At 38.2% G+C, this 27,484-nt stretch overlaps 1 protein-coding gene across 1 annotated transcript; it reads left to right on the forward strand.

Moving 5' to 3' along the window:
* The first annotated feature begins 1,269 nt into the window (after window positions 1-1,269).
* LOC115420580 (D(4) dopamine receptor) lies at window positions 1,270-26,267 on the forward strand. Its single transcript, XM_030135934.1, has 4 exons — window positions 1,270-2,025; window positions 11,868-11,980; window positions 19,110-19,699; window positions 25,480-26,267. Exons 1-4 carry the CDS (start codon window positions 1,783-1,785, stop codon window positions 25,683-25,685), a joined length of 1,152 nt encoding a protein of 383 aa, XP_029991794.1. The 5' UTR covers window positions 1,270-1,782; the 3' UTR covers window positions 25,686-26,267.
* The last annotated feature ends 1,217 nt before the right edge of the window (window positions 26,268-27,484 follow it).

Below are 27,484 nucleotides of genomic sequence, written 5' to 3' on the forward strand. Positions count from 1 at the left end.
CACCAGCTCAAACACTCTTGTCCACAGGTGTCAAACATGGGTCAAATCCGGCCCCTGGGATGAATTTGTGAAATGCAAAAATTACACTGAAGATATTAACAAACAATGGTGTTAAAATCATTTCAGGTCAATTCAATCTAAAGTGGGTCAGACCGGTAAAACACTATCATAATAACCTATAAATAAAGAAAACCACAAATTTCTCTCTTTCTTTTGGTGTAAAAAATGTAAAATTACACAAAAATGTTTACATTTACAGACTAGCCTTTTACAAAAAATGTCAATAACCTGACATGTCTTAAGTGAAGTATGTAGAATTGTACCAATATTCTGCCTGTTACTACATTTTTTGTGTATTTGTAGATCCACTGTGATCTGTAAGCTGTAATGTACATGTATAAATGATAAACTAAGGTGTACTATTTTTAAAATTGCACTTATTTTCTTAAGAATTTTCAGGTTGTTCATATTTGTTCATGTTATGTTCAAGTACAATTTGTAGATGTAAACATTTTCATTACGGAATTTGACTTTTTTCCCTCAAAAACATAAGAGAAAACACTGGAGTTGACATTATTTATAAGTTCTTGTCCTATTCTTTATATTATTTTACTGGTCCAGCCCACTTTATAACATATTGGTCTGTATGTGGCCCCTGAACTCAAATGCGTTTGACACCCTTGCTCTAGGCCAAACCACCCTATTAAATTATTCTAAGGGTCCTGAGATGATTATTTAATATAAATGCAGATCTTTGTAAAAGTCATGTACAAATGTGTAACAAATATCCAGGATCAGATGGTAATTTAATAGACTCTGTTTGACTAGTTTCAAGGTTTGAGTGATTTTGTTTGCATGTAATTTAGTTTTAAAGGATTGTTCAGAAAACTCGAAGTCATTGAACAGCCCTATAATGTTATAGAATCAATGCATGAATGAATGGATTAATGTGGTCTATTGACAGATAATGAGATTATTGTGAAAATACACAGAAATTAAGATCTAATCTTCAGTTGTTGAAAGACTGTAAATAAAGACATCCCTTAATCCAAGGCTGACGGTGATTAATTTATCCAGTAATGAAAGACTTCCTGTTAAAACACTTGATTTAATTACAACTAAAGACTAAACTAATAAGAGTGAGAGGCAGTGACTGTTCCTCGCTGTTTAATTTAATAAATTAAGTTGTAGATATTTTTTGCAGCGGCTGTGCGTCTTTCTCACGCACACTCCTAAACACACATATGGACAGACAGGCAGACAGATGGACACACACCGTCTCCTGTTGGAGCTCAAGGACTGAAGGACACCGTAAAGCGCAGCTGATAAGCTGCTTTAATCGGTTAATTTGGATCCGTTGGCCTTTAACGGGCTGCAGGTAAACACCGGGAAGAAACTGGAACCACCCGAAACCCTGCGCTCCGTCCGCGCACAAATGGACTTTATTGGTCTGTTCCTTTGAAGGACTGCGGTATTTAAAGTTTTTAACGTCTCTAAGTGTGGTTTCTTCTCAGGTTCTTTGTGTTGGAATGATGAGTGTTAGTCTGTGCTCCACTCTGTGAGTCACTCCAGTCTGCGCCTGGATCCAAATCTGTTTTACGCAAGAGTTTGTTTGCGCCCGGTGCGCCCCCGGCACAGTGGAGCTCCGAAGCGGAGTCTGGCAGTCTGAGTCTCTGTGACACCATGACGAGACCCCCGTGTTGGGACCGGAGCCCGGCCCGGCCTTCATGAGAGCCCGCTGGCCGCGCTGCTGTGGCACGGAGCGGAGGAGCAGCGGCGCAGATGGCGGCCAACGGGAGCGCGGCGGCGGGGGAGGGAGAGGCGGAGGAGACCGCGCACAACCTGCCGGCCCTGATCTTCGGGGTTCTGCTGATCATTGTGATCATCTGCGGGAACCTGCTGGTGTGTCTGAGCGTGTTCACAGAGAAGGCGCTGAAGACCACCACCAACTACTTCATAGTGAGTCTGGCGGTGGCGGATCTGATGCTCGCAGTGCTCGTGCTGCCGCTCTTCGTGTACTCTGAGGTAAGACGCACCTGAGGCCATTAGGGTGAATTAAGTGGGGAGGGGTCAGGTTCAGGTGAGGGGAGATCAGAGTCCACAGGGCGGATAAAACACATCCAATCAGCTATTCCACGGAACCTTCTGCTCATTTGACGCGTTTACGCACGTGTGTCACCAATGAAACAAATGTCCAAAATCAAACCTGCATCATCAGTAGTTCTTCCACTGCTGTAGTTCTGTCAGGACTGGTGGGATGTAACTCAACACATTTACTCCAGGACTGCTGCACTAGTTTCAATTTTGAGATACTTTTTCCCATAGACTTCTACTCAACTTGAATCTGCAGGTTGATGAAGTGTGAACACATTATGATAGCTCATCACTATCAGGTAATCATTAAAGATGGCATATTAATGCACCAATAACTACAGTCCTTTGTCTTTTAATGTGGAGCATGAGTCTGTAATAAAGATTATCTATCTATCTATCTATCTATCTATCTATCTATCTATCTATCTATCTATCTATCTATCTATCTATCTATCTATCTACATCCATCCGAAACAGGATCAAACAAGTATAATGTCATCATAATGTTTAACAGACACTGTTTCTTGTTTAGACCAGATATGTGAATTTTTTTTTTTTTTTTTTTTTGGACCACCTTTGTCTTTTCATCATCTGACCATAAACAGGACTCATGTCATAACCTTCTGTCAAATTAATACAGATTATCTTCATTGAGCACAATTAGCTCTATAAAAAACAAAGAAACTAGATCCAACCTCTATCCAATAATATATACTATTCTGCTTCTGCAAATTCCCTTTTTGTGTAAATAATTGCACTTAAATCAACATTTTGGAATGCAGTGTATTTACTTTGCATATCTACTTATTTCCTCCACCACCGATCAGAGTGGGTGGCCTGTTTTTCACAAACTCACTGTTATTTTTAATTAGAGAAACTGGAAAATGTCCTGATCTCCACTCTGACATGATTTAACCCATAAATACACAAACATCCGCCGGTGACCAAAGCACATTTACTGGCATAAACTGTTTAATAACTGTTGATCCACTAATCGTATGTAAATAATTGGTGTAAAATGCAGTTATTCATCTTATCATGGTCATCAGATATGATCCATGTGGACGTTCAGAGGCTGCATAGTGAACGTGGAAACACCATCATCTTCTATAACATTGACTCACCAGTAAAACTATTGGATCAATGACAGTGGATGGACACTTGGTTTATTTTCAGTTAATGATATATTTGACTGAAAAAGTCACTTTTTATTCAGTTTTCTCTGTTTTTGATATTATAACCCTCAACTTTAATCTGAGTTTTTTAAAAATGCAAAGTACAGAGCATAATAATAGAATAAATGGTGATAAATCACTTAGGAAAGGTTAAAAATCCATATGGGAACTGCCACAAAAGTAGCACTGAGTCTTTATGGGTTAAACTCCTTCTTCCTGAAAGCACAGAACCTCATTCTGGACTGTTTATTATTAGAAGCACCGTTAATAGTGTATTTACTTTTAGAATATGTTTACTTGGATCTACATGCTTCCTCCACCACCGACTGCAGGGTGGGTGGTCTGTTTTTCAAAGATAAACCATAAAGTGATATCTATCTACACTTTTTAATGACTGATAGTGAATCATTGTGGTTTCTTGTTGTTTTGTCTGTCTGTTAGAGCCTTTCATAAACTCTGGGGGGCAGATGTTCAGAACATATCAGAGCTGCTCCATGTTTTCCCTCCAGGCGTCATTCAGGGTCCACATGCAGCTCCGGAGCTTCTGACTGTTTCAGCCTCAAAACTGGGATGTACTGGACTATTTCAGTCTAATACATGAATAACTGTTTCAGACTTCTATTCAGCACTTCTTGGAGAGTAAACCCACATGCACTTTGCTGCATTTCAGAGGAGTTAGTGGGTGGGATTTGTGAAGGGAGTTATTTCCTCTGTCTCTGGTCTTTATGCAATGACAAAAAAACCCAGATTGTGATTAGCTCATTCATATTTTGACCCTCAAAGACTTAAACAACCACCACTGACCATCAGCATCTACTGATCTAAAATGTTTAATACTTTTGATCCACTAATCCTATCAATACATATAAATAATTCAGGTAAAATGCACTTTCTCATCTTTTCATCACCAGCAGATATGACCCATTTGGATGTTCAGAGGCTCCACAGTGAATGTGGAAACACCATTATCTTCTGCAACATCGATTCACTGTGAAAACTATGAAGGTTTTCAGATTCTAGTGGTTTTAGATGCTTGTTTGTAACTGAAAAAAGGACTTCTTCTTCAGTTCAGTTCTCTGCATTCACCCTTTCATACATGAATTATGACAACCTTATTCAAGATTTTTTTTTCCAGTGTTTTTATTCCTCTTTAGGCATAAAAAACAATGTAAATGAAATTTTTTTTAATGAATCTGTTTTTCATGGAGTTACAAAAATGTCCACTCAGCTGGACACCATGCGTTTAATTTTTGAAGCAAAGAAACATGCATTTACCGACTGAAACTATGAAATTAATTTTTTTAATGCTGCTAATCTGATATTTTCTCACATTTTTAACATACTATAATACTACTTATTACTCACTCAGATAATATGAAACAAAAAAACAACTTTTTGTTTTTTAAAAATGTGTTAATTACAGTCTAGTAACAATTAGCAATTTATTTACACTCAAATATTTTACTGCAGATCAGGTTTCTCAAGAACAGGAAAGTTACAGTAATGCTATGAATTACAGTGTATTATGGGATGGTGCGTAACAGTCAAAACACAGTATTCAAAATCTCTCTGACAGGACATTTTAGAGACAATTTGACAGATCAGTGTTGCTGAATGACCCACATTTTTATTTTTAAATTAATTTTTGCTTTAGTTGGACCATAAGCGATTATCCAAAACAAGGAGCTACTTTATATTGAAATAAATGTTGGGATGGCAATCAATTAAAGTTTGCTTTCTGACGGAACATTACTGTGCTTTGACCAATAAGCGTTCACTGTGTTGGCTGATATACAATAAAAACAACAAAATCCATGAATAAACAAGTGACCAACTGTAGAACAGCAGTCCACTGTAGTGACCACTATGCATGAAAGGGTCAATATAACAACATATGAATTTCCTCTGTGCTTTTATGGACATCTACTTCACCAGTGAATTAAATGGAGGAAAACAAACAGATTTTCCCTGAAAAATACAGAGGATAAAATGATATAAAGGTGACAGTCACCTCAAAAATAGTTCTAGGTCTGAAAGGGTTAATGGTGCGCTTTAGTCCTTTAATGGAGTTGTTCACATTCATTGTGTTTTCCTGCACCAAACAAGAATAATGTAAAACACGTTTAGTTAGATTTTCGGTCTTATTTTAAGCGTAACACTCAACTATAGAGAGCACTGTAGAGCACCAATAGCTTTAAATGTACAAAATGTTAAATATTAGCCTATCTTTAGCATAAACGTGTGCATGTACAAAGCCTTGTCCATGAATAGAACATAAGATAAGTTTTAGAAGACACATTTTTTTCCATGTAAAATGTAACTGTCCATTCTATGGTTAAATTCTGTCCATTTCTGAGCACTCTAGTCTGTAAATACACTGAGGGTTTACTCAGAGCTGCAGTGTTTAATAGTTTTTTTGTCTCACTGGGACAAGGCGCTATAATCAATGTTTTGTTTTGTTTTTTTTCCAGAGAACAAAGATTTTAATGGATATTCTAAGGCTCAAAGGTTTTGAACCACTATGCTACTGTTCATCATACTGTGCATCTGTGTTGAATGTTGAAGACACATAGTGATGCAAAACAGAAATAAAAGATAATTCCCCTCTTAAGTGCTACGCTCATATTGAAAATGTAAGGAGTACAAAGTACAGATTAGTCCATTTCCAATAATTAACTAATTTAATTTCCCCATTCATGTCCATTCTATGGTTAAATTCTGGCCGTTATATTCAGGGCTCACAGTGGACACTATGAACGCTACAGTCACTGAAACAAAAGACCAAAGCAAACAGGACAACATTTCAGAGCAAAATACTGTGTTGTGAAAAGTCTGACTAAGATGAATGAGCACTCTAGTCTGTAAATACACTGAGGGTTTACTCAGAGCTGCAGTGTTTAATAGTTTTTTTGTCTCACTGGGACAAACTTTCATAAATACCTTTTATCAAACTTTACGTTGTCTGAGAGGACGTGAGACTCCAGGGTCTTCTCCTTGCTTGTGTGTTCAAGTTGTAGAAAATTTACCCCGTCACGCTCAGGCTTTGTCTGATCACAGGTGTTTTCAGACGGGTAGGAAGGTTTTTTTTGTTACCCCCCCCCCAAAATGGGAGGCAAGGGGTATTATTTTTGGTTCAGTTTGTTTGTTTCTTTGTTTGTTAACACTCTAGCAGCAAAACTATTGGTTGAATTCATACCAAATTTGGCTTATATATTTCCAGTAACCCAGAATAGATCTCATTACATTTTGGAAAAATTAGGTCAAAGTTAAAATTTTTTATGAATTTTTAAAATCTTTTTTCTCCAATTTACTTATAATGGGCGAAATTTCAAATGTAGGTAGCAGCAAAACTATTGGATGAATTCAAACCAAATTTTATTTATATACTTCCAGTAATCCAGAATAGATCTCATTACATTTTGGGAAAAGTAGGTCAAAGTTAAAATTTCTTATGAATTTTTAAAATCTTTTTTTTTCCCCATTTACTTACAATTGGTGAAATTTCAAATGTCTGTAGCAGCAAAACTATTGGGTGAATTCATACCAAATTTGGTTTATAGATTGCCAGTGACCCAGAATAGATCTCATTACATTTTGAGAACTGTAGGTCAAAGTTCAAATTTCTTATGAATTTTTAAAATCTTCCCATTTACTTATAACGGGCGAAATATGTGCGAGAGGTGGGATTTGTTGTGCCTGGCACTTCTTGTTTGTTTTTTACTCTTTATTTAGTTTTGTATAACATGTACAAGAAATATTATCCTAAATGAACGGAAAACCAACCAAAAAAAAAAAGGGGGGGGGGGGGGGGGAGAAACAGAGGGTTGAAATAATCATGCAGTTGAGTCTTTGAGTCTCTGTCCATGTCTTTGAATAGTGTCCATTTCCTTCAGTTTTGTTCAAAGTCACCTGCTTTGACTCACAGGTAGAAAGTCATGTTCTCCATACTGTAGATCTCTTCCATAATTTCCATCCATTGCCTTTGGTTTGTAGCATCACTTATTAACTGAGTTTCTTGTAATGGCCTTCCAAATGGCCACAATCATTCTTTTTAAGAGATACATGTTTTCTTTCATAATTAACCCTTCAGGAATCAAACACAGAAACAAGATCTGGGGGTCCCTGGGGACCTTATGGTTTAAGATGCCCTCCAAAATTCTGATAATATTGTCCAAAAACATCTGTGTCGGTTCTCATTTGCCCAGGTCATCATTCTCCTATTCATTCAGGGATTATTATCGATCGCTGATCAGATTGTGTCTCAACATGGAGAAAGTGGCTTAATTTTTCCATAACGGCATTAAACAGCATCAGGTTCATCTATGTTTCTACTCAGTCTTTTGATTTGGACTGAAATGAGAAAGCTGCCGAGGGACTGCATGTATTATGTTCGGTTTTCTACTGATTTCAGCTCCTGCAGCTCTAATAAATTTGACTAAAAAGTAGTTTTGACAAATAATAAGTTAGTCCAACTCAGAAAAAAAAATCTAACTCCTAAATTCTTGTGAACATAGAGATGTGGAAATACATAAGTGGTCGAAATACAATGTTATAGATTTAATGCCTTCAGAGATGATAAAAAGTAATAAAAGATTTAGTTTATCTGAAATCTTAACATCAACATAATAGTCTAAACGGACTTTTGTGAAATGTATGGATTTACTGCAAAGTAAACTTTTTAATATTTGTCAGAAATATTAACTTTGTTTTGGATTAACTTTATAGATCTGCTCAATATTTCACAAAAGTGAATGTAGATGTTTAGATTTTATATCTACTAAAGCACTTTTTTATTGAAATCTATTTGATTTCTTTTTACATACATTCTAATTAATGTTTTGAATAACATGTTTTGTCATTTTGTCTGAAAGGCACTATAATCAATGAGTTTTTTTTTTTTTTTTTTTCCAGAGCATAAAGATTTTAACAGATACTCCAAGGCTCAAAGGTTGTTTTGAACCAATATGCTACTGTTCCATCCATCTATGTTGAACACTGAAGACACATAGTGATACAAAACAGAAATAAAAGATAATTCCCCTCTTAAGTACCACACTCATATTGAAAATGTAAGGAGTACAAAGTACAGATTAGTCCATTTCTAATAATTAACTAATTTAATTTCCCCTTTGGATCAATTAGGGTGCATCTGTATCTGTAGATGTACATGTTTTTTTTTGTTTTGTTTTTTTTAATTTAGAGAGTAAAAGGAGTAAGTTAGAACAAATACAGTTCACTGAAGTACAATAGTGGAGGATGTGTACTGTGTTATTTCCCACTTGGTGTGAACCAGTGTGTTCCTGCTGGAACCCACCGGGCCTCTCTGTGTGGAGTTTACCCTGTAGTATGTGCAAAGACATGCAGTTATTTCTACATGAACCAGTGACTCCCGTAGGTGTAGATGTGAGTATGAATGGTCTGTCTGCCTGGTGATGAACTGGTGACCTGCCCAATGTGTACTGGGCCTCTCACACAATGTCTGGGACCAGCTCCAGCCCCCACCGCAGCACTGCCAAGGAAAAGTGTTTTCAGATAATTCATGCACGGATGGGTGCATATTTAAATTAACTAAATGTTTGTCCTGTACAAAGAACAATGACATTTCCTGTCAACTCGCCTCTGTGCCAGGGGTCTAAGGTCGTCTGGGGGGCCCATCAGAGGATTCAAGAAACAATCAAAACAATGAAAGGTTGTTTTTCACCCAGTGTTTGTCACAGTTTCTCATAATTTCTGTTTTTGTTTATCCTTCAACAATGACGCTGTATTCATTTTCACTGGTTCGACGTCAGATAGATGTTTTTAGCTTCATAGTTCAGCCGTCATGTTTATATTTTCAGTTTCTTGTGTTTACAAAACTCAAACTGGTGTTTACAGTATTATGTCAGCTTGTACAACTAGTGGAATGAATACTTCCATTTAAGCACATCTTTGAAGTACCTGCACTTTACTTAATTTACGGAATTAGGTGCTTTTATGAAACTGGGTTCATTTTGGTACCTGGCACTTTACTAGCTTTTTTAGATCCAATAATAAAAGACAAATTTAGACATATTTCCCCCCAGGATGTACCTAATGATGACCTCAAATAAATGCAAAAAAAAAAAAAATGATACTCTTGCTCTGAGCCATCCCAAAATTAATACATTTCTAATAAAATATTGGGGCCAAAAATAGGACCAAAATTGGACCATGAAAAGCTACCTATAGGTGTCAGTGCATTTGATCTGGAAAACATCACTTGAAATGGTCTTATATACCACTATAAATAAAGACACTGCAATAAATTTGACGATCCTAGTCATTTTTCTAATCCAGACATGCAGGTTTTTTCATGAATCGACAGTCTCATTCCAGGTTTCACTTGCGTTACATGCAGAACCTGCCCATTTAAACACATATAAATCGCAAGTGATTTTGCAACAGCGGTCATTTTTTGTGAAACACTCTGCCTTGAATAATTACTTTGATTGCCAAGATGTACCTGTGAGAGAATAAAGAGATATTCAAAAAAATAGTAGCGTGTAATTTTCGTGTCCTTTTTACCATGTTACATGCAGATTTTTGAATTAAAAAATAATATAAAAATGTATTTTGTCTAAAAAAAAGTTTCTCTTTTATCTCAGTAAATATTTATTTTTAAATAGACCCAAAGTGCTTCCAAACTTGCTTCATAACATTAGTCTACATCTGGTTTGAATTTTTAGCCCCTCTATCCTGTTTTTAGGACCAGTTTCATAGAAGTACCCAATTACTTTGATTCACCAATTTTTTGCTTTCTGAAAATTATTGAAATCGCCTGAATCACCAAATCAAGATTAATCCACTAGAGACATTTCCATCCTAAGAATAATTAAAAATGCCATGTTTGCCTGTTGTGTTTGTATCTAGTCATATTGATACCATATAGTTTTAGTAACAAAAGAGTAGTTCAAGTCATATTGCCAGAAAAAAATAATTGGAAAAAAGGTGTCCATAACACTGAAAAAAAATCTAGATTTGCTTCTCTGGCCTCATCATCCTGCTCTCACTTAACTGGAAAATTTCTTCCTTGCAGTAAACTTTGCCACTAATTTATCTGACAGCTAGATCTACTTTCCAAGGCTGAAGTTTATCATTCCTTTTCTTTCCAAAAACACAAACAACAAACAAGATGACGCTCAGCCGGTTAGCAGATCACATTTTCTCCTCTTTAAACTCTCACATTTCACAACCTTCTCACTAAAGATCATTTTCTATTACATTTGTTTGTAAAATCAGTTTGTCTGCTATATTTATGTTGGTCTTTTTAGATGGTGTCTGTGTCTTTATTAAAGAATACTGCATTTACTGTAGGTTTGGATTGAGGGCAGGTTCACATATGAAGGGTTTCTGTATGTACATGCAGTGTGTATTTATAAATAAATGTGAGTCACTGATAATACACTGTGAGAGATGATTCAGATTTTTTTTTTTTTTTCAATTATGTATTCTGTCAAATATATTAAAAATAGATGCCTTTTCTTTTAACCCTTAAGGACCTAGAACTATTTTTGTGGCAAGTTCCAAATGATTTTTTGTCTACATTTAACCTTTCCTGTGATTTATTATGATGTTATCCTCTAGATCAGAGGTTTTCAGCCGGGGGGCGCAGACACTCTACCAAGGGAGGGTGAGCACATGGGGGGGTCGCAAGTGACATTGTCATGCGTATGTTCGGGTGTGCTCACGGATGCACATCACCCATCCCCCCCCGGTTGCAAATTTGTTTTTGGGGTGGCAGCAGGTAGTCAGTGATGAGGTGAGAGGAGCTCATTTGGCACAGCTTTGTCTACAGAGCTATATAACCCACCACGTCCTCCACATACAGGTCTGTTACGTTACTTTTAGAATTACATACCACCCCCACCAGGCAGAGGGGGGTACCAGTGGGCTGATGATGCCGTTAGTGGGGCGTGGTTCAAAAAAGGTTGAGAAATCCTCCTCTAGATTTTGGATTTTTCACAGTGAAAAGCAGGTATTTTCTTATATTTTATTCACTGATCACAATTTTTTCAGCAAAATGTATCTTTAACTGAGTGTAAAACAAGCGTCTGCTGTAAAAGCACTGTCATTTGACAAATTACATGGGTTCAATGATGTTGCAGAAAATGACGGCGTTTCCATGAACGTCCAAATAAGATTCATGTGATGTTGCTGAAAAGCTGAGAAACTGCATTTTACCTGAATTATTTACATGTATTGCCAGGGTTAGTGGTTGAAGAGTTATTAAACATTTTAGATCAGTGGATGCTTTTGGTCACTGGTGGGTGTTTAGATTTTTTAGGGGTGATTAAGAAGAGAAAACATCCACTTATCCCAGTTCAGTAGAACATAAGCATTCTGTTTGTGAGGTGGTGGTTATGAAGATATAATAATGTAATATATTCAATATTACTGAGTCCTTGATTCAAAGCAAATATTTAAGTAAACATTAAACAAAACAGTTTAAAATCCACTTATTGTAAGTAAATAAAAATAACCACTGAATCCAGGAGTGACTGTCTTCAGTCAGCTACCATCTACAGAAGGTCTACTGGGGTCTCCAGAGCCTCTGATCAGTGCTTCGTTTGTGTGTGTCAGTTCCAGGATGGTGTGTGGACCCTCAGCACTTCCCTCTGTGACGGTCTGATGACAATGGATGTAATGCTGTGCACCGCCTCCATTTTTAACCTCTGTGCCATCAGCATCGACAGGTTAGTACCCACCAGCACACGGATAAACTAAAAAGTGGATTTCTGCTGCTTCCTTGTCAATATTATTGACTTTTTCACACCTGACGTCAGGTGTAGCAGTGATTACCTAGAGCAGGGGTGTTAAACATACGGCCCGCGGGCCAAAACCGGCCCTCCAGAGTCCAGTCCAGCCCAACCAGAATTTACACTGAAGATATGAACAATCAAGGGTGTCAAAATCATTTCAGTTCAGGTTCCACACACAGACCAGTTCAATCTCAAGTGGATATGACCAGTAAAATACTATCATAATAACCTATAAATAATGACATTTCCAAATTTTTCTCTTGGTTTTACTGTAAAATTCCATGAAAATGTTTAGATTTACAAACTATACTTTCATCTGAACAAATATAAACAACATCAAATGAGAAACAAGTAATGTTAGCAAGATTCTGTAAGTTATAATCAACATTTACAAATGATACACTAAGGCAGAATATTACATTTTTTTAAAGGACAGTCTGTAGTTGTAAACATTTTCATGTACTTGAAGGTGTCATTATTTATAGGTCATTACAGGGTGCTTATGCAGGTCTTGAAAGTCTTAAAAAGTATGGAATTTTGAAACGCTGTCTTCCAGACCTTGAAAAGTCTGGAATTTTGTGTGAAAGTCTTAATAAAGTATGGAAAAAAGTCTCTCTCATAGTCGAATTTTAGAGTATGAACAAAGGCACATAATCTTGTAAGATAAGAAATACATGAGGAAAGCAGATAAAAAACTTGATATGATTTCAGTAACTGGTCGGTACTGGAATGATTCTAGTGAAACTTTTTTGTGTGATTTTCATGCACTTTTATGATTTTTCATATGTTTTGAAAACATTTCTGTCAGCAAAACAATTTGTTAATTATGCTTTCATTCATACATTTATTAAACTGAGCTTTTCTACTACACACAACAGGTACAATCTCAACCAAAAAAGTAGGCATGCAAGTATAAAAGTACATAAAGTCAAGGTTTGGGGGGAAAAAATTGCAGTTTTAAAAAAGTCTGGAATTTTTATTTGGATAAAGAGCAAGCACCTTGTGTTATATTATTATTGTACTGGTCTGGCCTGGCCTGAACTAAAATGAGTTTGACAGCCCTGACGTAGCGGGAACAGATTGTGGAGCTGCAGGATTATGACAGACGTTTGACACCATGCAGGTCAGAAAACAAATCTGAAGTTAAGCTTCATCCAGTTGCACAAAATCTAATAAGCAGCCTGCTGATCAAAAGACAGCGGTGAAAAGTCAGCTTCACCTCCAGAGACACGTCATGTGATGAAGTCAAAGCCATCGGAGTCCAGAACTAGACTGAGGAGTCTCAGTTTTCGCTCTATAAAATATGGACCTTTTTACTCTGCTTCCAGTAAAACATTTCAGAGAAGAAAAATGAAAGTGGCTGCAGATTGGGGATGCAGCGACGTTTTACGCTCATTAGATTATGTGATCCACCGTCTGATGGTGAAGGATGGAAAGATCTGCGGGAAACCTGATTACACAGATACTAACGAGGACTGATGCTGATAGTTCGAAGCTTTTTGACGATGCACTCAGACTGGAACCAGACGACGGCCCTTTGACCTTAACCACCACCATCAGCATGAACTTTACATTTATACGCAAGAAATATTACAACTTATTGCTTTGTGTGGCTTTACCTGCACACTCTTCAGATATGTTTGTTTGGTTGCAGGACAGAATCTGGAACTACTTTTCTGTATAAAGTATCCTACATTAACCAACACTGAAAATTACTTAAAATAATGAATCCTCTGCATTGTCAAGACAGTAGTGAAAACAACAATTGGAGATGGTTGCACTGACGAAAGGACAGGAGGTAAAGCTGAAGATGTTGAGATGTTCTTTAGGGGCGACAAGAATGAACAGGATTAGGAATGACCACATCAGAAGGACAGCTCAGGTTAGATGTTTAACTGATTGAGATTGGTTGAGACACTTCAGACATGTGCAGAGGAGGGATAGTGGATATACTGGTAGAAGGATGAAGATGGAGGAAAGAAGGAGATTTATGGATGTGGTGAAGAACGACATGCAGGTGATAGGGTCAGATGGAAGCAGATGATTTGTTGCGGTGACCCCTGAAAGGAGCAGCTGAAAGTAGTAGTGGTCGAAAATGAAACAGTGTGGTGCTACAGAGATGCCCCTGCCAACAAATCATGTTTTTCTCTTTCTACAGATTCCAGCAAAAATCACACCATCAGTATTTGTATTTTTTTTTCCTCTGAAAGTGAAAAACAAACATTGCCATCCTCTCTAAAGTGGTGACTCATCGTGACCTTTTTTGCAAATCATGCAGCCCTACCTATTACTCACCTCCTAAGATTCAGGTTAAAACAATAAGAACAAAAAACAAGAATTGCAAAATCTAAGCCTACAGTATGAGGCACAGAATTCTGGGCCCTATGTATAAACCATGTCAGAGGGGCTAAATACTCACATGATTAATATCTGTGGTGCACATTTTTCTCCATGGAATAAGACAAAAATATGTTGAGAAAGTGCTTATATTATTATAAAGTCAAATGGCCAAGCTTCACTTTATTTTTATTTGCAGAAAAAGATCACTAGCTATTGTTGGAAATGTGTTCTGACAAATGTGCTGTTGAAAAAATGGCAGGGGAAAAAAAAGGTGTTGGAATGTATCCTCCAGTAAATGCTCCCTGATGGGTCATCATGTTTGCAAAATCACTGATGAGGTCTTTAAAGTCCTTTTTTTATTTTGATAATTGACTTCAATGGAGACACGCGCTAGGCTGTCGAGTCTATCCTGGGACATCATTGATCTCAGGCAGTTGTTCACCAGTTTCAGTTTGCTGAGCCCCCCACCCCAGTAGCCCCTTTTACACAGCACTTCTGTTACTAGAGGTGTGTATTGGCAAGAATCTGGCAATACAATACAAATTACAATACAAGGATCACGATATGATATATCACGATATATCACGATACTGTTAAAAAGGCTATTTTTCTTTTTTTTAAATGACGATTTCCTTGAAGAACTGAATTACATCAGAAATATGCACAAATACTCAACACATTTTTATTTGATCAGAACAGGATCTAATGCTACGTCACAAAATGTTCCTGTGTTATAACTTAAATTATGTTTTACAGACATAACAGTTTAAGATCCTGTTCAAATGTTCATATTCTATTAGTTCAGAACAAACATCAGAACATTATTGTTGTGCAATCCCAACAAAGGAACTAACATTATTTAATAAAAGAGTGTTAAATAATAAATAAAATATAAACAAAAAAGAAAATTAAAAAAAACAAAACAAAAATGAACCTCCACAATATTTGCATTTGAATAAATACCTAAAAATATCGATATAGTACTTTTTAATATCGATACAGTATTGTGAAATGAAATATCGTGATATATTGCAGAACCGATATTTTCTTACACCCCTATCTGTTACGTCTGTGCAAACGAAATGGTGGGATAGTTTGGTCCCACCTTTATCGCGGCTTTGTAACACCTTTGGAGGTAGTATCTGAGCCGTGATAAAGGTGGAATCATGGTTCCAGAACGCTTTGTAAAAGGAACATCTCTCGTTCCGTAACCAAGGTGTGACATTTTGATGACTGCGACACCCACGCCTGAGAAACAGCTGGTGCATATGGAGGCACTGGCATGAATCCAAAGGTGGGATCACCATCTCACCTTTTTTCCAGGATCTCTGTGTAAAAGCCACTATTGTCTGGTCTACATGATTCATGGAGACCAGGGGTATTAAACATATGGCCCACCAGGAAAACCAGCCCACCAGGTTCCAATCAGGCCAATGGGATGCTTCTGTGAAGCGTAACAATTACACTGAAGACATCAATGGTCAAGGGCCACATTCAGCCCAATGTGATCTCAAGTGGATCAGACCAGTAAAATAATAACCTACAAATAATGACAATTCCAAATTCCAATCTATATTATGGCGGTTACTAAATGTTTTGTGCCTTTTGTAAATCCACTGTGACCTGAAATGTAGATTTAGAAATGATAAGTTGAGGCATAATATAGTTAACAAGGTTCCTACAGGTTTCTACAAGTTAAATTTAAGACTTTTTCAGACCTGTTTAAGACTACTTAGAACATAACTTAATACCCGTTTCACAGCCATACTGGCAAAAAGCTGTGACACCTAGAATTTAGTCAAATGTATTTATTTACTCCAACTGTAACTGGTTCATAATTTTGATATAAATTGTTGGGTTGGAATGGGTGGAACTGAGATGACTAACATTACTTTCTTTGCAGCTTCGACACTTTAAATACAATACAGCCAAAAAGTTTAGGCAACGTAAGTTTAGACCTACTACATCCGATTTATTACCTGTTAAAGACATTTTTAAGGTATTAAATACAGATTTGTAAATTCAAGACTTTTCAGACCCCACAGGAACCCTGGTTAAAATCACACTTATTTTTCTGAAGAAATTTCAGCTTGTTCATGGTTGTTCAGGTTATTGGTATTTTTCATGAAACAATAGTTTGTTATTGTAAACATTTTCATAATTTAATTTGACTGTTTTTGCACTAAAACAAAGTTGTCATTATTTATATGTTATTATGCCATTACTTTAGTTATCCTGCTCGTTTAGGTCTACTTGACTCTATGCACAGCCCCACTACTTCCTGAACTTCAGGTGGCTCCTTTATCTCCTGTCTTTCATTATTGGACACACTGATTAATCCAGGTGTGTCTCTGACTACTGATTAATTAGGCACACCTGGATTAATCAGTGTGTCCAATAATGAAAGACAGGAGATAAAGGAGCCACCTGAAGTTCAGGAAGTAGTGGGGCTGTGCATAGAGCCCACTGGACTGTATGTGGCCCCTAAACATTATTTCATGCTGCATCCAGAGATTAGAGACAGGGGGAGGCTACCACCAGGACATGGGGCCCATAAGATCACTTTGGGCCCCACCACTTAAATGCTACAAATCATGCACACCCTAAAAATATAACACTGTCGACTTTTGTCGACTTTGTAACAGGCACCTCAGGACTCTGCAGCTGTTTAGATGTAAACATCGCTTGGATCTGTTGGATGTTGTAGTGTTTCACCAGGAACAACTGGGCAGATATGACATGCTTCATGGATATAGGATGATGCATCTGAAATGCATTCAGGCAGCTTACGTGGTGACAAACTAATAACAAGACCATCAACACTACTTACAGACACTACTTCCCCCCAAGGAGGTTATGTTTTTGTCAGCGTTGGTTTGTCTGTTTGTGTGCAAGATAACTCAAAAAGTTATAGATGGATTTGGATGAAAATTTAAGGAAATGTTGATACTGGCACAAGGAACAAATGATTACATTTTGGTGGTGATTGGGGGTGGGGGTGCCACAGGGGCCCACTGAGCTGCCTTGGCGGAGGTCTGTGCTCTACAAGTGCTTTTCTAGAAAACACAGTGCAGACCTCCGCCAAGGCAGATCAGTGCCGCCACCCCCCCCCACCACCACCACCACCACCACCAAAATTTAATCATTTGTTCCTTGTGCCAGTATCAGCATTTCCTGAAAATTTCATCCAAATCCAGGGCACTGATCTGCCTTGGCGGAGGTCTGCGCTCTCCGAGTGCTTCTAGTTTACTCATGTAAATGCAATACGCTTCCAAAGCATTAGATCCTGTTCTGATCAAATAAAATCGTGATTGATATTTGTGGATATTTCTGGCGTAATTACATTTTTCCAGGAAATAATCTTTTTTAAAAAAGAAACAAAACAAACAAAAAAATCATTGCCTTGTTAACAGTATCATGATATATCACAATATATCGTATCATGATCCTAGTATTGTAATTTGAATGGTATTGCCATGTTCTTGCCGATACACACTCCTAGACCAGGGCTCAGCAACCCTGGTCCTCAAGAGCCTCTATCCTGCATGTTTTAGATATGTCCCTCTTCCAACACACCTGATTCAAATGATAAGCCTATCATCAAGCTCTGCAGAACCCTGATAACGACTATCAGGAGTGTTGGAAGAGGGAAACATCTAAAACATGCAGGATAGTGGCTCTCGAGGACCAGGGTTGCTGACCCCTGCCCTAGACAGATGCATGTGTTCACCTGTTGCAGACACACACCCCTTCACAGATGCATGTGTTCACCTGTTGCAGATACACACCCCCTCACAGATGCATGTGTTCACCTGTTGCAGATACACACCCCCTCACAGATGCATGTGTTCACCTGTTGCAGATACACACCCCCTCACAGATGCATGTGTTCACCTGTTGCAGACACACACCCCCTCACAGATGCATGTGTTCACCTGTTGCAGACACACACCCCCTCACAGATGCATGTGTTCACCTGTTGCAGATACACACCCCCTCACAGATGCATGTGTTCACCTGTTGCAGATACACACCCCCTCACAGATGCATGTGTTCACCTGTTGCAGACACACACCCCCTCACAGATGCATGTGTTCACCTGTTGCAGATACACACCCCCTCACAGATGCATGTGTTCACCTGTTGCAGATACACACCCCCTCACAGATGCATGTGTTCACCTGTTGCAGATACACACCCCCTCACAGATGCATGTGTTCACCTGTTGCAGACACACACCCCCTCACAGATGCATGTGTTCACCTGTTGCAGATACACACCCCCTCACAGATGCATGTGTTCACCTGTTGCAGACACACACACCCTCACAGATGCATGTGTTCACCTGTTGCAGACACACACACCCTCACAGATGCATGTGTTCACCTGTTGCAGACACACACACCCTCACAGATGCATGTGTTCACCTGTTGCAGACACACACCCCTTCACAGATGCATGTGTTCACCAGTTGCAGACACACACCCCCTCACAGATGCATGTGTTCACCTGTTGCAGATACACACCCCCTCACAGATGCATGTGTTCACCTGTTGCAGATACACACCCCCTCACAGATGCATGTGTTCACCTGTTGCAGACACACACCCCTTCACAGATGCATGTGTTCACCAGTTGCAGACACACACCCCCTCACAGATGCATGTGTTCACCTGTTGCAGATACACACCCCCTCACAGATGCATGTGTTCACCTGTTGCAGGTTCATTGCTGTGTCCATCCCTCTGAACTACAACCGGAAGCACGTGGACCTGCGCCAGGCCGTGCTGCTGTCGGCCACCTGGGTCCTGGCCCTGGCCGTGGCCTCCCCCATCATGTTCGGACTCAACAACGTGCCGGGCCGCGACCCCACCGAGTGTAAACTGGAGAACGACGACTACGTGTTGTATTCTTCGGTGTGCTCCTTCTTCATCCCCTGCCCCATCATGCTGCTGCTGTACTGCGCCATGTTCCGCGGTCTGCGCCGCTGGGAGGAGGCGCGCAAAGCCAAGCTGCGGAACAGCATCCAGGCCTGCCGCAAACTGCAGGAGGCCGCCGCGGGGCTGCCGCCGCTGGCCTCCCTGCCGCCGCTGCTGCCGCCCATCATAGAGCGGGAGCCCACCGACACCCCGGACGAGCTGCCCGCCTTCCCGGCCCCGGACCTGCCCCCGGCTCCGTCCGAGTACCGGGACACGCACCTGAGGACCGTCAGCCTGGCGGAAATCAAGTTCAACCCGGACCCCCGGCGCAAGAAGAGGGCGAAGATCAACAGCCGGGAGCGGAAGGCCATGAAGGTCCTGCCCGTGGTCGTGGGTGAGTCCTGCAGGTCCTGGTGTTAGTCCGGGAAGGAACGGGTTAAACAGCAGCGCATCAAAAAACTCTTTTTTTCCCCCCAACTTTATTGAAAACATTTAAGTATACAGTACAAAAATTTAAACGAATAAGATGTCAAAAGGGAAAAAGCATTTGAACATATAAGTTTAAGAAAATAATGCATACATTTAAAGATATAAAGCATAATATACAAATAATAGTATAAAAAAGTTAATAAATGAATAAAAATAACAAATCTGACAAATATAAATAAATAAATGCAACAGAGAGTTCAGACAATATAAAATAAATTTTTATAAATAGCCAAGGTGTTAGAGCTTTTTTTTTTTTTTTTTTTTTTTTTTTTTTTTACTATAGATACATTCTAAAGATTTAATATAATTTTCAAATTCCAATAGGAAGATTTTAAAATTTGGGTGTGTTTTAGTATATTTGTTTTTATGTATGTGAAATTTTCCAAATAAGATGAACAAATTTAAACAAAATCTAAATTGTGAATATCATGTTTAAAAAAATTTGATTGATTGATGTATTTATTTCGAACATGAATGTCAAACAGAAGAAAATAAATAAACAAAACATTAAAACATAAGACATATAATACATATTCAAAAAGGAGTGAGAAGAAGTACAACTTATAAACTCCCACCCCTTCTCCTTATATAATTAATAACAATAATAACCTTCCTAGTCTAATCATATCTATACACTATGACATAATATGACTGTTACTTACTATTTAATAATTAGGTTTCTGGCTTTATATTATTATGAACAAATATAATATGATTTACATAAACACATAATACAATAACACATATATGTAAATACATATTCATACATAGATCTATACACACACATGTACACCTACACACACACACACACACACATACACACCTGTACACATATACACACACTTACCACATACTTGTTCATCTTTATATCACCCAGTGATCCCCAAGTCCTCCCTCATCCCTGTACCTCTGAAAAATTGTGTCTTTGTACCTCCTTTTAAATTGTTTCATGCTTGGACATTGCTTTAACTCTATATTAAATATATAATTACATTTTGGGATGTTATAGTTATCTTATTATTACTTTTAGATATGATATATTTTTCAATTTTGGACCAGAAATTGCGCCTCAAAAAACTCTGTAGTATGACGCAGAGGTGCAGTGATGTCACATAGGCCCAACATGCACGCGTTATAGGGTGGTGGCCAAAAAAATTAAAACACATTGTATACTGAAGAGGTTTCATCTGTTTTTTAATTGGTCATTAAAATACCCATAAAACAAATTAAGTAAATCCAAAGTCATTATTGTTCTATAAAGCATAGAATAGAGCCATCAAAAGGAGATTTATCTCACTGTCTGTGTCACACAATCATGTTCCACCACAGAAGAGGCCAAATGTGATCATAGTTAAACTAATGGTGAGGAATCTTATCAAAGTCAAGGTCAAATTTATTTGTAAAGCACATTTACAACAACCAATGATGCCCAAAGTGCTTTGTGACCATATTTAAAGTGCCAATACAGAAGTTAAGAACAACACTAAAACAGTAAAAGTAAATACAGCAGGCAAACACAAACAAATACAAACCAATAGAATGTCCTGCTCAGCTTGTGTTAAACGTTAGTGTAAGCAAATCAGTTTTTAATGAAGATTTTAAAAAATATTAATAGACTGGGCTTTTCTGATGTCCAAAGGGAGACTGTGACCACCACAGAAAAAGCCTGGTCTCCTTTGGTTTTTAACCAGGATCTTGGAACCTCTACGGTCAGCTGGTCAGTGGACCTCATTGTTCTGGCAGGAACGTGGAGTGACACAAGTTCAGAAAGATAAGAAGGAGCCAGCCCATTAAGACATTTAAAACCAATAGTAACATTTTAAAGTGAGTTCTGTAGCTGACAGGAGGCCAGTGCACGGAGGCCAAAACAGGAGGTATACGCTCATACCTCCTGGTGCCTATGGTAGTCATGCTGCAGAGTTTTGGACTTAGTGTAGGTGGCGGACGGAGGCCTGGTCCAACCTGCAGTACAAAGAGTTGCAGTAGTCCAACCACCATGAATGATGCATTCAAATGAATGACGCGTTTAGATATGGTTTAACCTTACTGAGGAGACGTGACTGATAAAAAGAAGATTTAACTACTGAACTGATTTGTCGGTCCAGTTTAAAGGAGTTGTCTAAAAACACACCTAGGTTTTTGACTGAGAGATGGCACAGTGTGTGCGATTCTGCTCAAAGTACAAGGCCTATCCTGCTCATTTCAGTAAATGTTAAAGTTAAAAGTGGTTAAAAACCGTAGGACTCACTTCATCTGGTGTTTATTGTGCTCAGACCAACCACCTGCATGTTTCATTAGCATTAGGAAAAAGAGGCACATTTTGGAGGTAAAAAATATGTCAGGTGTTCTAATGGCTAGGCTTTAAATGTTGTAAAACCACTAGTTTTTAATGATTTTGTCTACCACTGTAAATATACTGAATTTCCAAATCTGAAGTGACAAGATTATGTACAAGCTTTCAATGAAACCCACAAATTGGAGCGGTCTCATGTACTGACATAACCTACATGTCCAGCCCGTGTACTCTTTTGTTTTACTGTGGTTGTTTCATTTGATTGTATGTAGTAATAACATGTCACCGTATAAGTAACATTCATTTTATTATAAGGTGATATAAGTCATATCATAAGTCATCAGTCTGTTTCTGTATGGATCAGATGATTTATGCTGATTTTAATAGTCTGGGGTCTCAATTTGGGATACATCATGATGAAGTTTATTTTTACCAAATATTTGTGTCTTTGTTTTTTAATGCTTACATACTCAGGTGGGTCACACTCCCAGACTGGTATGGTCTGATCTAGTCTGTTGATAGTTCTCTTATCTAGGTGCTTGTATTCACTGATGATAAAGTAGGCATGTGCAGACACAGAATATCCAAGATGTGATGCATTGAGAGGAATCAAGAATCATTATTAGTTGAATCTCGATCAAATCATGAAGCCGATGAAGATTCACATAATAAAAAGCGTATAATCCATAATGAAATTAAAGTCTCCACAGTGAATCAAACTGCCGGCAGAGACTCAGCTGCAGACATGTGTCGTCAAGTCAGTGAAAGGTCTAACAAACCTTTGTTGACATGCTTGTTACTTGACACCTGACAGCGACAGCCGGATGAGCAAAGACTACATGTCCCTGAACGCCTCACAACCTCTGACCCCAGGTCAGTTTGAACAGGTTGGTCTATATTTAGTAACAGTGCTGGTCCTAATGCAGAGAAGTGCTTCCCTTTAGCACACCACAGCTAATCTGCTGCTCTTAATCTGAAATCCAATTATGACGTCAGCACGCAGATAATATTCCCATCAGCACTTGCAGCAGTAGGTCAAGCACTGATCTGAGAACAGTGTAAAATGTAGTGAGGGGAATGACTGAGTTAGTCTAAATACAGGCTGAAGATGAATTAAACTGAGCTGAGGACAATGAGGTTCAGTTATCACAGACAGTTTGTCACGGGGGAAGAAAATAAATACAGTTGTAAAAAATACTACTTGTAGGTGTGTGAAGTAAATTAATATTTATGTTTAATGTAGAAACTTCTAAAATTCCTCCCAAATTGCAAATAAAATGATTGTGCTTAAGTGCAGAAAATCGTCAAAATGGTCTCGGCTCATACTTATTTCCAAACAGCAGAGTTCGTATTAATGTTTGACCTTAGGAGGAGCTCCGAACCTGACTGAAATAACGCTGAATTGATGAGTCCTGGCATGATCTTCATTGGTCTTTCACGTTGCTGTTGGTGCTTCGTTCCACTCCTGCTGCGAAAACACAGCAGCTCAGCTTTGCTCAGCAGTTCATGATCATCACTTTCTTGATGACGTTGCAGAGTTTTTCAATGAAATTCAGGTCTGGAAATGTGGAGTGGTTTCAAGTCCGTTTTCTCAGGGCCTAAGCCCATGTCGGCTTTAGGAGTGGATCAGTTTGTGTTAAATGTAGATTGTGTCATTATGTTGGATGCAGTTTTGGGAAGGGGGTAGAGCCCGACTGATTAATCGCTGTTTGATTATAGCGTATCACGATTAATCAACATCGGTCAATATGGAACCAATGTATTAACTTTTTTGCTGCGCAGAGATTGTGTCGCTCTGCTCCTGTGTCTGTGCTGCCCAGAGAGTTAGAGGAATAGTAAAGCATGTTCGGTTTCATTTTCGCTTTTCACGGACCACTAACCCCTTCTCCAACAATCACATGCCCACCATTATCTAATATAAGACTATTATATCCTGTGTATATTGATGTTCTTATTTCATTTAGTGGCTGATATATCAGATATTGGCTTTTTTAGCCCTCAATATCAGCATCAGCATTGGCATCGGCCCCAAAAATCTCATATCGGTCAGGTTCTATTATGGGATGTCCAGTATAAGGGTAGACCTACACACATCAGGGTTCATAGGGGTGCTTGAAATCCTTGAAAATGCTTGAATTTCAATGTTGTGCTTTCAGGGTCTTAGAAGTGCTTGAATTTTAGTTTAAGTGTGTCCAATTCTAACTCTACCAGGTTCAATGTCAAGTCAAAGCTACTTAAAGAGAGGTGGTACATTTTGAAAAATAAAACTTTATGTCAAAAAAAGGACTCCAGGTACATTTTTATCTCAATCTTTGTCTTGGTGCCAGTGTGTCTGAAAAATGCCAAGTGACTTCCCTTTTTTTGGATGAAAGTTTGTGTTCTGCTTTAATTTTTAAACTTGTTGCATTTATGAAACATAATTTTATATGTTTATAGCATAATACAATGTACATCATTATGATAAAAAGTGAAAAAAAAAACAAAACATGAGTATATGTAGTTATGTATTTTATCCCAGTGATAAGGTGCTGCTAGGGTGCTGTAAAGGGGGGTAAACATTGCAAATTCATGGGGCCCAGAATTCCCAGGGGGGCCAACAGAGTAATGGAGGGGTCCCAGTGGATATAGGTTAGAAGCTGTGAAAATTTTGTATAAGCTCCGACGTACAACAGAGGGATAGAAGCCAGGAGTCGGACAGTCAAAGCAGGTTAAGTTTCACTTTCGGTTTACACTGGTTACAGTAGTTACGGAAGTTACAGTTTGTCTACTCTGCTCCTTGCACACGGAATATGTTGCTAAAAGAGTGGAAACTGACTGAATTGATCTCCTTGAATGCTTTTAAATCCAAACTCAAAGTGCCAGAGAATAACTCAATGACTTACACTTGTTTTTCATTGTTTCACTTGTCCTGTAAATTATTGTAACTATGTGTTGTAGTTTGTGCTGCGTCTTGGCCAGGACTCCCTTGGAAAAGAGGTTCTTAATCTCAATGGGATCTTTTTTCCTGGTTAAATAAAGGTTAAATAAATGTAGAACCCCCCCCCCCCCCCCATGCACCAACAAACACTTTCTTGTAGCAAGGGCCCACAACATTTAGCTTTCAGGGGGCCCACAATTACTAGCAGTGCCCCAGAGGTGCAGTGTTGGAAAATTTTGAAAATGATCCTTAAAAATGCTTGAATTTGGTCTTGAAAACTGTGTACGAACCCTGACACATTTAAAACAGTGAGGACACATTCAGACTTGTCTGGATGATATTTACATTAAAATGATGAATGAATATTTCCATGAATGGGTACATTGTATCTACGCAGGTGTGAAACTTGTGGGAAAAAAAGGTTAGGTCCATTTTTTCCCTGTGCCTCAGGTAAACTTTTCCAATCTTTCCACAGGTGCCTTCCTTTTCTGCTGGACTCCGTTCTTCGTCCTCCACACAATGCGAGCCCGGTGTCAGGGCTGCCACGTCCCCCCAGCCTTGATGAGCGTAGTCACATGGCTCGGCTACGTAAACAGCGCCCTCAACCCTGTCATCTACACCGTCTTCAACACAGAGTTTAGGAACTTCTTTAAAAAGGTCTTTCAACGCTGCTGTTCATAGTAAACGGACAGTTTCTGGACATACGCCACCTCCGAGAGACACTCACAGTTTGGTGTTTATGAACTTTTATTTTCTAAATGTGACGACAGCAATGTTTGTGTTATTCTGAAAACTGACCGATTTTATATGTTCATGCTAATCTTTTCAGAATAAACATTTTTCATTCTCATCAGTGTTGTGGCCAAGAGTCAAAAATAAATGGTAATAACTTTTTCTTTTTACTAAATGTAACCAATCATTTGTTAAAGGTTCACAAAATTTTCACCATGAGACTCAAGAGAAATTTGGTATCCGCTTGGGTCTAAATTTTTATTGACTCTTCTATCAAAACATGCTCTGAAAGTTTATTTTTCCTCTTTATTTTTTGCATCTTGTTACATTATTTTTGTCAATTTAATGAAGTAAGTCTTTGATTTTTTTTTTTTTTTTTTTATCTTGTGATAGCTTTAACACCATGCTCATCTTCTTTTGTTATTTTCATTTTGGTGCCTCCATTTCATGTGGCTTTACTGAGTTTAACATTCATTAACATTTCGAGAGAACACTTTCATTTTGGTTTAATAAAGATGAATTTAAGTCTCATATTGCCATATATTCTATATAGTGGCTTTTCACATTTTTAGTTGCCTTTGTAGGAGATAATGATGCGATTTACTGGCATCTACCAGTAGGGGTGTAAGAAAATATTTGTTCCACAATATATCACATTAATCCATGTCACGATACTGTATCGATATTAAAAAAGGTGTATCAATATTTTTAGGTATTTATTCAAATGCAGACATGGTGGAGGGTTTTTTTTGTTTTTTTGTTTAGATTTTTGGGAATCCTGCGAGCTCTATTATTAATATGTTCACATGGCTATTTTGCTCTGTTGTTTGTACACGACAAAAGTAGTATTGTGATCCTGCAGGTCATACATGTAGTTTTTTAAAACTGATAACACTGTTTTGTTAAATAATGGTTATTTCAGGAATCCTAAAAGCACTTTTTACAGTCTAAAAGAGGCAGATGTTATTTTCCAAGAAATAATTTTTTGAAAAAAGAGGCAAAACAAAAAAATGCCACCTTGTTAACAGTATCGTGATAACATTGCGATATATCATATTGTGATCCTAGTATTGTGATTTGTATCATTGCTAGATTTTTAGCAGTACACACCCCTATCTATCAGTAATGTTATAGACTACACCCAACCAGGGCTCACAGTTGCTGTGAATTCAACATTAAAACACATGATTGTATTTTAAACAAATGTAGAAACATGGCAGCACATCTTAATGTACATGGTGGAAGGCATGTCCTCTATGTGAACATAAAGAGCTCATTTGAAACTGTAGAAAAAAGTAACTATACACGAATGAAAATATAACTATGAACCTATTTCTTCAACTAGATCTCCTAAATCTAACACACTGACACTTTAACCATCATAAGTGCCTAACCGTTACACGAACACCACCATAAAACTCTGAAAGGTTCAGTTTGTAATTTTTTTTAGTAACGTCTCCCACCACTACCCCCTTATTGTCACTGCCAGCGTCTGTTTTTTTTTTTTTTCACTCTGGGCTTTTTAGGTCACATCACAGGTGGCAGTAACACCTTACCACTGGATTGGACTCCATATATAACTGGAAAACGAAAAAAAGGACCTTCTATCAAAAAATGTTGGCCTTATTGGTGCGACTAACTCCCTCTGTAGATATAAACAGCTCATTGTGCTGTAACTAAAATGCAAATAGTCATACCCTACTGACAACATAGTCATGAAAATTCTATTCCATTTTTGTAAATATAGC

Source organism: Sphaeramia orbicularis, chromosome 6, assembly GCF_902148855.1.
Source record: "Sphaeramia orbicularis chromosome 6, fSphaOr1.1, whole genome shotgun sequence".
NCBI classification, from domain to species: domain Eukaryota; kingdom Metazoa; phylum Chordata; class Actinopteri; order Kurtiformes; family Apogonidae; genus Sphaeramia; species Sphaeramia orbicularis.

Coding starts and splice junctions, on each gene's coding strand:
- LOC115420580 (XM_030135934.1), top strand. CDS start 1,783: ATGGCGGCCAACGGGAGCGCGGCGGCGGGGGAGGGAGAGGCGGAGGAG. Junction 2,026..11,867: donor CGCTCTTCGTGTACTCTGAG/GTAAGACGCACC, acceptor TGTGTGTGTCAG/TTCCAGGATGGTGTGTGGAC. Junction 11,981..19,109: donor TGTGCCATCAGCATCGACAG/GTTAGTACCCAC, acceptor CACCTGTTGCAG/GTTCATTGCTGTGTCCATCC.